The sequence below is a fragment of the Numida meleagris genome, chromosome 4 (assembly GCF_002078875.1).
Source record: "Numida meleagris isolate 19003 breed g44 Domestic line chromosome 4, NumMel1.0, whole genome shotgun sequence".
Classification (NCBI taxonomy): Eukaryota; Metazoa; Chordata; class Aves; order Galliformes; family Numididae; genus Numida; species Numida meleagris.
This window is the reverse complement of record NC_034412.1, coordinates 85,113,965-85,128,187: the sequence shown is the minus strand read 5'-3', so window position 1 is coordinate 85,128,187 and position 14,223 is coordinate 85,113,965. Positions and strand designations below refer to the sequence as shown.

Here is a 14,223-nt window from a genome sequence, read left to right as displayed (position 1 = left end):
AAACAGATGCTGTCTTCTCACTTCTTCCAGTTGTTTAAGTAGCTGAGTTAATGGTTTAATTTCATGTGAGACATAGGTTGCAGGGTGTATTTAAAAAATAAAATAAAATCCACCAGTGCTTTTACCAGTGGGGTAAAAATGTGAGACCTGCCTGGCCAGTCTATCTTCGTATTTGGCCTCCAAGCTATGGCTACGTGAATATCTAGGATTAAGGGAATTTGTGTCGTACGCAAACAAAATACCATCTAAAATATTTCCTGTTTTACACTGGGATGAATTCTTGTCAACCCCCATAGGCAACCAACTGGTGCTTCGGATCTGGAGGTTTGCACGCATTCCTGTCTTCTGGCTATAGGTCACAGAACATGTTCTCCTCTTGCCCTACTGCCGGCCCCAGCTATTGGCCGCGTTTGGGGCACGGTGCCCGCCGCCCCTCAGCGGCCCCGCGGCGGCGGGAGGCACGGTGAGAGCCGACGGCCCCGCTCCGCCCCCGGTGCCGGTGGGGGCCGGGCCTGCGGCCGCCTCGGGGCTGCCCGGGGAAGCGGGGCCGCCCGCCCGCAGCGTCCAGCTGGGAGATGGAGAAAACCGGCGTTTCGCTCTCCGCGGGCGGCAGCTACCCGCAGAAAAACGCCGAGATCCTCAGCAGCCAGTACGGTATCAACCTGTTCCTGGCCGGGCTGCTGCTCACCTTCGCCTGGGCTGTGCACGCCGTGGGTATCAGCAAGAGCCACCTGCTCTCCTACCTCATCACGCTGATGCTCGTTCAGCTGCTGTGGATGCTGTGGTACCTGTGCAGGAGCTGCACGCAGAGGAGGCTGATCCGGGACAAGGACACGCATGCTGGAGCCCGCTGGCTGAAGTGTAAGTACGTGGCACGCAGGTGGCACCGGGTGCAGGATGTGTGTCTGTCACCCACCTCCGTACCACACCAATCCCCTCTGCATCTCTATCAGGGAGCGTCCCGGTGTTGGGAATCCTGTGCACACACAGCAAGCACTAATTAAATATAAGCATAAGCCCAGCACATTGGGGGATCATGTGGGAGAACTGTCTCTAAACATACCCACTTCCAAACATACTATTTACAGTGCTGAAAGGCACTTTTCTCCATGTGCCAGGCTGCTTTGGCAGCACGTGAGAAATAAAATACAGATTTTGGAAGAGACAGTTGTTACGGTGTCATGCAACAGTCCCACAGGTTTTATCACCTTTTCCAGGCAATTAAATAGTCCTTATACTAGCACCAGTCAGAAATGTCCTCAGGGGCTCTCTGTACTCATGTATTCCATATATTCCCATTTGTAACTGTTCAGTGATGCCTTAGAATCATTTCATAGAATCATAGAATGGCTTAGGCGGGGAGGGATCTTAAAGATTGTCAAGCTCCAATCCCTGTGCCATGAGCAGAGTTGCAAACCAATAGATCAGGCTGCCCCGGGGCCCCATCCATGGGTTGGAGAAGACCTTCATGATCACCAAATCCAGCCACAAACCTTAGAATAACCTAGAGTTAGAAAAGGACAAGATGCTTGTCTAGACCAACGTATAGTTTAGTAGGTAAAATATATAAGCACGAAATCTAAAGCTAGCATTACCTTGTAGGAAATGTATACAAATCCACAAGGATAATGGTGGGATGTAATGGCCCTTACTTTCACTTCGGGTGCCTATTGTAAGGACACAAGTTATTATCGAGAGCTAGTGACTGGGGGAGCACACTGCAGTCATACCAAACACCGTATTTCTGGTTCCCAGGAAAAGGAAACCCAAATCAGCATTACACATAGGAATAGGCAAGCCCAGCTTTACCGACCGCTTTTCCAGTCTTGGTACTGCAAATAGTAGGTTGGAAAGTAAGTATGTTGAGTGCTATAAAACAGCTAAAGCATTAAATATTTTCTTGCTGCTAGCAAAGATACAGCAATCAGTTATCACAGCATCAGCTAATGAAAAATTTAGATGAAAATCCCAGGAACATCTAAAATTTGATTAGTTTGAGAAGCAAGGCTGTGTTGTGAAAGTCTAGTTTAGTCTCAGTCTCAGTGGCTGTGTGTCTCATTTTTCTTTTCACCTGTTAGCAATTGTGCTATAAAATTAATCTGGGGATTTTTTAGGCAATTTTTTTAATAATTATTTTTTAATGTATAACAATATACAGCCATGGTCTGTAGACTCTTTCCTGAAATGTACAGGCTTGTGTACCAGCTGTTTCTTTTGATTATTCACTGTTTTCCAAAATAATACTCAGTTCTTGGGCATTTTTTCATTTGTTACCTTTTGTGACTTAAATCCTAGCAAAATTCATTATTCCAAAGTTTAATTTGATCCTATTTTGGACCAAGCTAGGCTTTTCTTACAGAGAACAGCTTTTTCCTCCTAAGTATGGAATAACTACAGCATAACATGGGTGAATACAGCAGAACTCCCTGCCCTTTCTTCTTTTGCCACAACATTCACAGAAATTCATTTGTCCTACAGGATATAAGAAGTTACAGACATTGAGAAATAAGATCCTGGAATGCACTACTTGGTTACCTTATCCATTTCTTTTACCAGCACAGGATTGCTCTTTGTAATATGTTCTTAGCTGTGGCAGCTTCCACGGCTTCTCTTGGATGTCTATGCTGCAATTCAATGAATTCGTCCGTAGGGAAAGTCCTACACTTTCTTATTCTTAAGAGTTACATCAAGCTTGTAAAACTCCTTTATCCTGTATTGGTAAGAGAAAACTTAGCTGAGCTAAGATCCTCTGCCAAGATCCCTCTTGTCCTTCCCTGTATCAATGGTTTTGTCACAGAAATCTTTTATCTGGCAGACAAGTCCAAAAATGAGGGGAAAGGACACATTTTCATCAAGTCTTTCCTCAGAAAGCTCTTGGCAATTCTTGAGTAGCTTCATCAGCTGCTTTTGAAGAATGTCTCCTTGCTTTCATCATTGGAGAAAATGTCCATGAATCAACTAGAATAACATGTAAACACAGGCTCAGCATATTTTCATGATTCCTTTCAAACCATGATTATCATTTTGGTAAAAGTGGCGGTAGGTGGCTGTGGCAAATACTGGAAGAGAATGACCTAACAAAGACCTCTTGTAGCAGAGTCCTTGCACATGGTTAACAAAGCTAGTTGACAAATGGCCAGTGACAAGAATTGCTTACAGAAAGGTTTCCTGGAGCCTTTTTGCACCTAAATATGAACTGTGTGAACTAGAGCAGTTCCCTTCCAGCTTGCATGGCAGACCAACCTCTTCTACAGACTTATTGTGACAAATGTTCCCATGAGGTCTTCGTCTTTAACAAAGTCCTATTGTTCTGACCCAAATAATCCCAGGGAAACTGAGGAAGCCTTATATAGATGGCTGACTTTCCTTTACTTATTCCAAATTTTATTCCCCTGAGGACACTCTCCAGTAATGAAAAGCTCTGTAACCATTATTTAGAAGTTCAGCCTGCTGAGACAAAGAACTCAAAGGGAAAATCGATTGGTTTCACAAATGGCTTTATTTCATTACGTTCTCCAGCAGCACAGCTTCTGTTTAAAGCATAGGTGGCTGGTCACCTTACCCAGCTCTTGGCAGAGTTCAGCTTACATCTTTTTCTTACTTGCATTAAATTGTCCTTTATTTAAACCCAAACTCTATTTTTAGAGTGACATTTTCACGACTATATCATCATGATTTTCTGCTTCTTGATGGTTAATAGGAAGAATTAAGCCAACACTTTGCCGAAAATCCTATTCTTGATCTTCTAAAATGCAGAAATTTCAATGAACATTTGAAAAAAAATCAAATTTTCTTAGTATAATGCTCAATAGAAATTATTTCATATTTCTTCAACTTAGAAATATCAAAATACTGGAACCATCTTCATCATTTCTAATAACAGTATATATCAGTAATTAGGATTAATTTACAATATTGAAGTTTTCATCTTTGGCTCCTTTCTAAGAAACCAAACCACACAGTTTGTTGCAGTTTTGGTCTCTGACGTGAGAGATGGCATACCAAGTGACTGTGTTACTGCCAGCTGTAGAGTTCTTGGGCCCGGAGCCTGTAACATTATTGTTCAGTTCCCCTGACTTGTATGGTTTGCTTTGTGACTGTATAGAGCATTACTTTATGCACTATATGGCCTCTTCAGTGCTACAGTTTGAGAGGCTGATCTTGCAAGGACATGAGAACCATCTGCAAGGTGCTGAGCATCGTCAGGTCCAACACTGGATGGGCTAGGAATGTACAGTGGTATGCTTTAGTGATGTATTGGGCAGAGGCTTTCAGTAATCTTACAAATTACTTTGTGTCAGTTGTCCTCATTATCACAGATCCACTTTTATTTCCCTAAGCAAGAATATGAATATCGATCTGCATTTATTTCCCTGAACACGATTTTGGCATGGGCTACAGACTGTCTCTAGACTGTGTACAATGACATTTTCTAATATCTTTTCATTTCCAGGTGGAATTACATTATTTGCAGTGATTACTTTAATTCTGGACTCCTTTAAAATTGGATACTATATTGATTTTTCAAACTGTTTGTCGCCAACTGAAGGCATCTTTCCTGTTACACATGCAGCGCACACCATCTTACAGGTAAAAGTCACTGGTTGCAATTTTATGTTATACACGTATTTCTTACTAAAAATATCTCTTTTTTTCCTTCTCATCATCAGTGAATTTTACACCATCTAATTTCTAATTATTTAACAAGATAATTTTGAGGGCTAAGTTTTAATGCATGTTACCCTTTTTATATGCAAATTCAGACTCGGCATCTTGATGTTTCAGTAATTGCTCATCTGGAAAACTCCCATGGGTTCAAAAAAGAAATAAACAAAAAATGCTCTCCTGTAGTTGAAGTTATATGCTTTTTAGTTTGTTATGTACTAAGCTTTCAGAATTTTTTGGCAGAAGTGAGTAGCTTGATGATAAGACGATTCACTTGTTTCTGGATGTACAACATGCCACACAAATATCAGTCTATCTGTCCTGATATCCCTGATAGGAGTAGATGCCTGATTCTTCAGGTGGAAAAAAAAACCCTTTTCTGTGGGTGATTAAATACTTGCACATCTTTCATGTAACAAACAAACATAGATTTTGCTTCCAGAAGCATTTGATTCTCCTTATCAGTGGCTGTGCAGTACCAATGACGGTCAATGACTCCTGTAAAATACTCTGTCCACTTGTTTACTTTCAGGCTTTGTCTCCATATTACATTGTGACATTCCATAGCTGATTGGTTACTGCATGAATAAATGTTGCCTTTTTCTTAATTATACGATGGAGCAGAAAGGAGCTGGCCGGTTTTCTTAATAGTTTTCCTTATTTTGAATACCTGAATCATGAACACCACCTAGTTCTGTTGCAGCTTGTTATCCACTCTGTGTGAAGGCACAGATAGTGAAAACTGTTGGAATCTGCAGGAGCCAGGTACATTTCATAGTAAGGTGAAGATTGAGATTTTTATCCCCTTTCTTGTCTGGACAATCCAAAACTGGAATTACTTTAGGCCTCTATGGTCAGATTTATGGTGAAGAAGGAAAGGAAAAGCCACTAAAGAATGATAATCAGTTGCAGCCAGGTCATCTCATGCTCTTTACAATATAATTAAGTAACACGCTGATGAGAGCAAGAACAGGAAAGAAAAGAATGGTTTTTCTAGTAATTGTGGTTGCATATAAATGAGCCATCAAACCACCTACATTCTGCTCTTTTCTGTAACAGAAAAAAAAACATTGAAATTTAGGCAGTAGATCTCTATCTTTTTATCTGAAGGGGAGATTCAGATTTGATGGAAGTAGTCATAATTTTACATTCTTTTACTATTCACTCTCCATATCTAACAGTTTCTTTGCTTTACTTCTGAGAAACAAACCTAAGAAATTGAGCCTTTTTTTTTCCTGCTGATCTGCATGCAGCATTCTTTATTACACCCGGTAACCTCTACTTGATGATGATTCCGGCTACTGTAAACTAGAGTGTGGAATAGATGGAGCTGAACAAAGGGAACAATATTTTTGTTTGATTTAACATTACATCACTTGTGTTGCTGATTCTATCATTTGCTTAGCTTAAAATAATGAAATCTTGAATGTTAGTATGGACACTCAAAGAAAAGGTAAAACATGTAATTTACCACATACCTCTTACTTAAGAAAAATCTCATGTCCTTGAAATACAGGCTGAAATTACACCAGAGAGGATTCCTAATTAGGTGTCGTCTAAAAGCCTAGGGATTCATTTTCTACAGCACGTGTTGGATGCTGTTGTATTTTACTCTAATGAGACATCCTATTACTTGCCAGTAAATGAACAAATATATCCTGCAACTGTGCAAACAATGTACTAGCACCGACCTGCCTCTGATCTCCACCGTTCCAAGGCAGCCTTTGCATTAAGCTCTTTCACAGACAGAGCCCTTTGTTCCTTTGAGGCAACATGTGCTCTGGGAGCAAAAACTAGATTTTATGTAATTTATTTACTTTAGTGATTTTTCTATTCCTATTTTTCATCCTCTTTCTTGACTTCAGTGTTCAAATTAAACTTCTTTTTTATTTTAGTTCTGAAGGATGTTTTCACATCTGCTGTTAGATTTTACTACATCTATCCTATGACAGAGATAAGACTAAGGTGATAATTACTGATTTCAGTTTGAATTTCCGTAGCATCTTGTAGTCTTTACATTTGGAGTTCTGCAATGGTTATACTTGCTTGTATGCTTAATTGGATGAGTAGGTGGCTGGATTCTTGGATTTGAGCAAACTCAATTCCAAATGTCCAGTAGTGTCTTCTGTGCCCTGGACTTCTAGTAGGAGCCACAGAGAACTGCACAATCCTACCTTTTTCAGAAATGAGATACTGAACGCCACAGACAGCGTCGACTGTGGAGGTACCCTACATTAGTGAGAAAATGGATTTTCACTCACTGTAGGTACTGCAGAAGCACCCGAAGTTCTTTGCACTTTTCAATCCATTTCTGAAACACCACTCCAAATAGGTCTCTAAGACAAACCCTTTGGACCTTTTTCTCTCCTATTAGTTCACCTACTGTCAAGTTCAGAATTCTAGGAGTTTTTCTGAGTAAATAGGAATCCCAGTTTCACACTACCATCGCCATATCATTCAGCTTGCTCCTATCAGATTTTGGAACAGGTTTTGTATTAGCAACAGCCTATATCCTGAGGTTTCCTTTATCCGACCACAAACAGAGATGGCAAGTGAAGGGGAAAGAAGTATAATAAGTGATTAACTCAATATCATTCTCTCTTTTTTGTTCTCCAGCTTGAGCTTTCTGCACTACACTTGAGTGCAGCTGCGTTTGTTCCTCCTAATGCTGTCATCTCCCAGACTGATAGAACAACCTTTTTTCTTGCTTTCTGAAAATCCATTGTTCGCTTCATCAGCCAAGTCTGCCCTTTCACATGTCTCTTTCCCTTCATAGAATTTCATGTGTTTAGTAAATTATTCAAACATAGCATCAGCACACCCTGCAGTAATCATAGTGTTGTCTATTTTATTTCCTTTGTCATTGAAATAAAAGCCTTTCCAGATACAGAAACAGTGTGTTTTGGTGAGTCATTTTGAAACTTTCTACTCCTGATTCACTGGCTTGAAATCCTAGGTTCCTCATGCCAGGAAGGTTATGGCTGAATGCTGGAAAGGCTCAGGAGTAAATTCATAGGTGTGGAGATGGAGCCACCTTGGTTTAAGTCATCAGTGGATTTAATCATCAATGTTTCTGTCTTCAGATACGCTTTCCTTTTTGAGTTTCATACATATGCATTAGTATAATGACAGTTCTCTTTATTTCACTCATTTAGGTATACTTTCTTTGGTGTCATGCAAAGGATATTATCCAGTCTTTCAAAACACTTGAAAGGTAAAGTAGATCTGATTCTCATCTGGAATGCTAGTAGCTGTATGCCTGTACAGTGTTACAACACCTGCAGTTTTACTGTATGAAGGACACTGAAAACTCACAGAGCTTGATTTTCCTCTAAATTGTGTTATCGTATATAAAAAGTAACTCCATTCTCCCAAGTTGGAAGATAATAGTCTGAATTATTTTTTTCTTCTTTTAAGTATGCTGATGTTTCACAATATACAATAGATACAGAATAAGTATATATTTGTCATGAGAGAGGGAAAGAGTAATGTATGACATGTCCAAAGTCATGTATATTTGTCAGAGGAAGGAAGCATCAGATGTATATCTGAGAATTAGGCACTCCACTGTTTTTCTGCTGCTGAGAGGGAACCTGCATCATCAACCACTGCAGTCAGTGCAGTGTATCTGGGATATTTTATATTGATCTTTTAGGAACTCACTTTTTGGAGCTAGGTGCAGGCATGCAAATACACTGAGAAACACAGCCTTCCCAGCAGTATCCTGTGCACCCAGCTCAGTAAGGGTTCTGCATGTTTCTGACACCAGAACTTGGTTCTCTGGTATAACTGGTGTGTCCTCTGAAACAGCTGAGTACATGCATTTGGTATGGAGCAGAAGGCTGGTCTTTGAGGCAGAAGAGCTAGCTCTGATATATTTTTGGTTTAGTAAAAATACAGATTAGTGAATATGAATGTCTTGACACAGAAGTGAAATAAACAAGCATAGTAACTTTTAAAATATTAATCTTAAATTGTCAGTGAGCTGACCAGTTCTTATAGGAAGTAAAAGAAACTTACTCAGAAACCTCAACTATGATGATGGCTCTCCTTTTTTTCTGCTCCCTTGGGTAAACATTTCAACCTCATACCAAAAAGCAGAGTGATTGCTGCAAAAGGCTTCACCGTCACATGGTGAAACCAGCTCTATTTATATGTAGAATTTCTAAAATACCTAATTGTAAGTCATTCACTGCAAACAGTCCAGTAATAAAGAACTGTTTCTTGGTGAAGGAACATCAGGAGCCTTGGGTGCAGGAGAATAATGCTTGGCAGAATGGCAGATGAAAGGATTGTGCCCAGGAAAGAGATACCATGGCCTTCTACAATAAAAATGGGAATACTGGGCAAGAACAAGTATTATACGGATTTTACTAGAACGTTCAGAATCATTAACCCACTTCTTTCTCTGATGCCGTTCTGTTTCACCAAGCCATGACATGGCTTGTCCAAGACCAGGATTCTTAAAACCACTTGGAGACGTATCCTCACTGTACCAGTAGTCTGAATGGGATAAAGCCCTCTGTTGTCTTCAGCTCTCTCAAGGAGACAAAAATACATGGACTTGAAGTTAGACAAAGCAATGGTATCTCTTAGAAGAAAGGCCAGCCACAGTGAGTATGAAGAAGCACCACAGAAATACAACTTGCAGAAAAAAATTAACCCTGGTCAGACTGTTAATTCACTGTCATTAACATGTCCAGCCCAAAGAATAAAAAACTTCACAAAAGAGAGCATAAAAGCATCCTCACTTTTGTTTTTATATATTATTCTATTGTGTTTCTGTGCTAACTTGAAGGTCTAACATCCACTGTGCTCCACTGTGGAACATGTTTAGAGAGATCATTTACTATTTTTTTTTCCTGCACTAAATAGTGCCACATGTGGTACTATTAATCCATTGTATTTAACCTACATATATATATATATATAGATATACGTTGTGCAGATTCCTTCAATAATTACCTTGTTTTGTAGGTTTGGGGTTATCCATTCTGTGTTCACAAATTTACTCCTGTGGACAAATGGAGTGTTAACAGAGTCAAAGCATCAACTGAATGAACATAAGGAAAGACTAATCACACTTGGTTTTGGGAACATAACAATAGGTAAGATGAAGGGTTGGTACATTTTGGAATTCCTGCTTCCATACAAAATGCTACTAGAGCTGGGTATTTGCTTTATAGTTGTTCATGGGCAAATAGAAGTCAACTGATACACAATCAGTTTATGTAGTAACTAAAATGATGTATTACCATGATCATATATGCAACGCAGGCTGTGGTTTTCTGTCAGTTTATCTACCCATTGGTTGAGATCTAGAATAAAAACAATTGCCAGAAATTACAAACAGATCTTAAAAAATAATTCTTTTGAGGAATAACATCACTGAGGAACCCCTGATTAGTAAATCAGAGAAGTAAATTGAATATAGCAGTTTTAAAAACAGAATTTACTGTTTTCTAAACTACTGGTAGAAAAACCAGAATGAATAATCCTGCAAATCCTTCACAAGAGGGAGGTAACACATGGTATGCAGACCCATGGAACTTGGTGGAATGGCTCAGAGAGTTTTCAAATGAACACATTGTGAAAATAGTATCTTCTGCCACTGTGGAAATGTATGGTTTCTTAAATTATTTGATTGGGTTACAAATACACATTCAATAAATTTATTTTACAAGCATGCAATTTGTTATCCGAGTTCACAATGCAGGTTATTGCACAGCAGAGAGAGAATGATTTCATAGGTCCCTTTCAAAAGGAGCAGATAGAGAAATTCATAATTATTTTACCTTCAAACTATACAGGGGCATCACAAGAAAGTATCTGTGGTTTATTTTATCTTTTTCCTAGGCATAAACAAAATTTTAATGAAGTGCTGTGGTTATTAGAAACTAGTATAAGTAAGTAAATGATAAAAATGAGAGGAGACCTTTTTGCATTACATTTGTGCTGTTCATCTGACCCACAGGTGGCTTCTATAAAAGCCACCTATGCCAAATGATTGAGGACTCAGTCCCCTGGAATCTTGGATATTTGTGTAATAGAACAGTATTTCTACAAAGGCTCTGCTGCACTTTGCTGCAGCATTTGTTCATGTTGCGATTATTGCTAAGCAGCTAGAGATAACGCTTCAAGAGTGATGCAAGCTTTGACTTAAACAACATGAACCCAGATGGCTAAGTGGACAGTATGATGTGTTGTCTCATTGAAATCTTACCTTAATATATTTTTTTATTTATTTATGTTTTATTTACTCACTTTAAGCAATAATTCCGTATAGTTCACACATCTAATCTCTCTCCCTTTCCTTTAGTTTTAGATGACCATGCACCTCAATGCAATTGTACGACAACAACTCTCTGTTCGATATTTTCTCAAGGAATATATTACCTGTACCCCTTTAATATAGAATACCACATTCTAGCATCCACAATGCTCTATGTCCTGTGGAAGAACATTGGCCGCAAAGTAGAACACCATCAGCATCACAAAACTCCATTCAAATTCCACGGCATAACTGTTGGGATGATTTTTGGACTAATTGTGTTAATTAGCACAATAGCAATAGTTGTCGTATATTTAATTCAGATTGGACGTTCGAAAATCAAAAGCGAGTTAGCACTGACAATGTTCTACCTGCATGCCATCTTTGTGCTGGCTCTCATGTGCACAGCTGGAGTCGTCGCCCTGCTGATCTACAGACTGGAGGACAGGTCATTGGACAACTCCAAAAATCCTGCTCGGAAACTGGATGCAGAGCTGCTGGTCGGTACAGCTGCCGGGTCCTGGCTCCTCTCCTGGGGCTCCATCCTAGCAATTATCTGTGCCCAGGCTCATCCCAAATACACCTGGTATAACCTGCCCTATTCCATCCTGGTTATCATTGAGAAATACATTCAGAACCTCTTTATCATTGAATCCATACATCGTGAGCAGGAAAAGGTGAATGATGATGTTAAAACCCTTCGAATAGTGACTGTGTATCGAGGGAGCACTTTGACACTTACTCCCTCGTACAAGGAGATTTACAATGGCCATGCTGCCCAGGATGCCAGGGAGTTGCCATGCCTGTTCCATGGCAGCATCTGTGCCAGAGAATGCGATGGGAGCAGTGGTGACAATGAAGGGACAAGTCAGGGAGATGGTTCAGGCATGCATTCTGCCTCCGAGTTCTCCCTCTGCAGCAGGAGCTCAGTGGCTGACAACAAGAGGAGAATTCTCAAGAACATTGCTGCATTTTTATTCCTCTGCAATCTTTCGGTAAGGCATTTTGAATGTAATTCACAAGTTAATACCCCAAAGCTTCCTAACCCTTCTAGCCTGATAAGTATGCTAAAATTACATGGTTCTGTAGTTTGTAGCAAGTAAATTTTAGTTCTTCTGAAAGAATAAGTAGGTATGCCTTTGGGGAACAGAGTTTATCTAAACATTTAATCTAACTTTTTTTAGTCACCATAAAGAAAATATAAAAAAACTATCAGCAGTAAAAGCTGAAATCTCTACTGTTGTTGTGAACTGGTAACAGCAGGGAGGGCTCAGAGGTTTCCAAAAATAAATGGCAGGCCAATGGGAGCACAGTCATTATGGGCTAGTCCCTCATTATTTAGAATTAATATGGCATTGCCTTCTTCCCTTGCAGCTTTGGATCCCACCAGCATTTGGGTGCCGCCCAGAATACGACAATGGGCTGGAAGAAATCGTTTTTGGCTTTGAACCTTGGATAATTGTTGTGAACCTTGCGATGCCTTTTTCTATTTTCTATCGGATGCATTCAGCTGCCTCACTCTTTGAAGTCAATTGCAAAACATAGATCATACACTGTCCCTCAGTGAACAATTGATTGAATAATTAATTAAACAAATAACAGATGAAAGAGTGGATGAATGAGTGAGTGAGCGTAGCAACAGCTGCTCAATAGATAGAAGACTCAATAAATATTTCTAAAAGAAGGGATCGTAGCTAATAGCATGTAATATTTTTTATTTTTTATCCATGCATTTTGTTATATGTGTAGTGTTCCTGTTTAGACTTTTCAAAATCATATTAGTGTTAACTGTACGTAGTAAAGTTAATTTAATCTCATTAATCTTTGTTTTGGTCATCAGTGATTTGTCGTCTGAATAGTTTGTATTGCTCTATTTTCATTCACTGTGGCCTGTGAAAGTTGTTTAAAAAAAGGAAAAACAACTGCTCGACTTCTGAGGGAAAGTGCCAAGGACTGCTAAACCGACTGATGCTCCTGAGTCACAGACACTCTGAAAACCCCAACTTTTAATTCCTAGATACATTTTTATAGTAAAACATGAAAACATTTTCTACTTTGTTGGGTTATGGGAATTATATTAAACTTTCTGACTATTGGTGGAAAATCAATATTTAATTGTTATTTTCCTAACAATATGATGTGAAATCCAAATAACTAATATGTAGGTTAGATACCATGCTGTATACAACTTCTTCTGAAAAAATATATTTCTCTTAATGTTTCTCTCTTTTCTTGTAATTACTCTATGACATATATAAAGCTAATATGTAAAATAAAGCTATTTCTTCTATTCTTTATTCACACGTCCTTGAAATGTTTTGAATGAGAAAAATCTAATCTTGTAGCTTAGTTTTAAGCACGTATGTTCTGTTGCCATATAGGTTTATATTCTCTGTACAGTTTCTCTTTGGAGCTACTAATTTCTTTTTTTTAATTACTTCAGTCTCCTGGTTAGAAGGTAACCATATGTACTCCCACAGGGGTCCTATAGAACACAGCTTTCAGCTGCTTTGTTCGAAATCGCGGATCAGCACACAAATTTTGGCTTTGTACCACTAGATGGCAAACACAGACCATCAGATGCATTACGTGATGCCTTCTAGGACTTTCTTTACATAGTTATTAAATTTTAGATCTATTCTGTGGCAAATACAGCCATAACATACCTAGGATTTTTTGTTACCTGCTTTACCTGTTGCAAAACCTATATCAGGTAAAGCAACCTGAAGTCTGAATTAGGTTCACCACCACTGAGGCTGAGAATGAGAACACCTGTGTTCCTGAAGAGCAATTTCAGCCCTTCGACTTGGAGTGGTTTATTGCAGTCACCCCCTGATCACATCACTGTAACCTCTGCCTCTCTCTGGTGCTGCTTGTTGTGCTTGTTTGTCACATCGTTATTGGTTCCTGCCCTCATTCTCTCCCATAGCCTTTTCTATCTTTCCTCTGGAACACAGTAGCCTCATCTCACCTTCTTTCACACTCCTTTCATGAAGTTGTCACCACTTGGTTCTTTCAGACTGGTTTCATTTCAAGCAGAATGAATAGGGCAAGCTGGAACATCAAATAAACCCTTCGCCTGCCTTCCAATCCAATGGTTGGACCAACTTTCCAGCTACCTCTGATATGGGAGAAAACTCTTTTTGCTAGGTAGCCCCACAAACTCCATTTCAAGCTTTAAACAGCAACAAAGGTTGGTTAAAGAAAGATCGCTTTGGCTTCTGCCCTGTCTGTGGGATGAGTAGCATGTCATTCTTCAGCTAAAGTGGTGCTCTTTAGCTGATTTC

At 39.4% G+C, this 14,223-nt stretch overlaps 1 protein-coding gene across 1 annotated transcript; it reads left to right on the top strand.

The window, feature by feature from the left end:
• OTOP1 (otopetrin 1) lies at nt 558-13,103 on the top strand. The gene is made up of 6 exons (XM_021396098.1): nt 558-861; nt 4,454-4,590; nt 7,821-7,879; nt 9,643-9,773; nt 10,985-11,931; nt 12,311-13,103. Exons 1-6 carry the CDS (start codon nt 576-578, stop codon nt 12,479-12,481), a joined length of 1,731 nt encoding a protein of 576 aa, XP_021251773.1. The 5' UTR covers nt 558-575; the 3' UTR covers nt 12,482-13,103.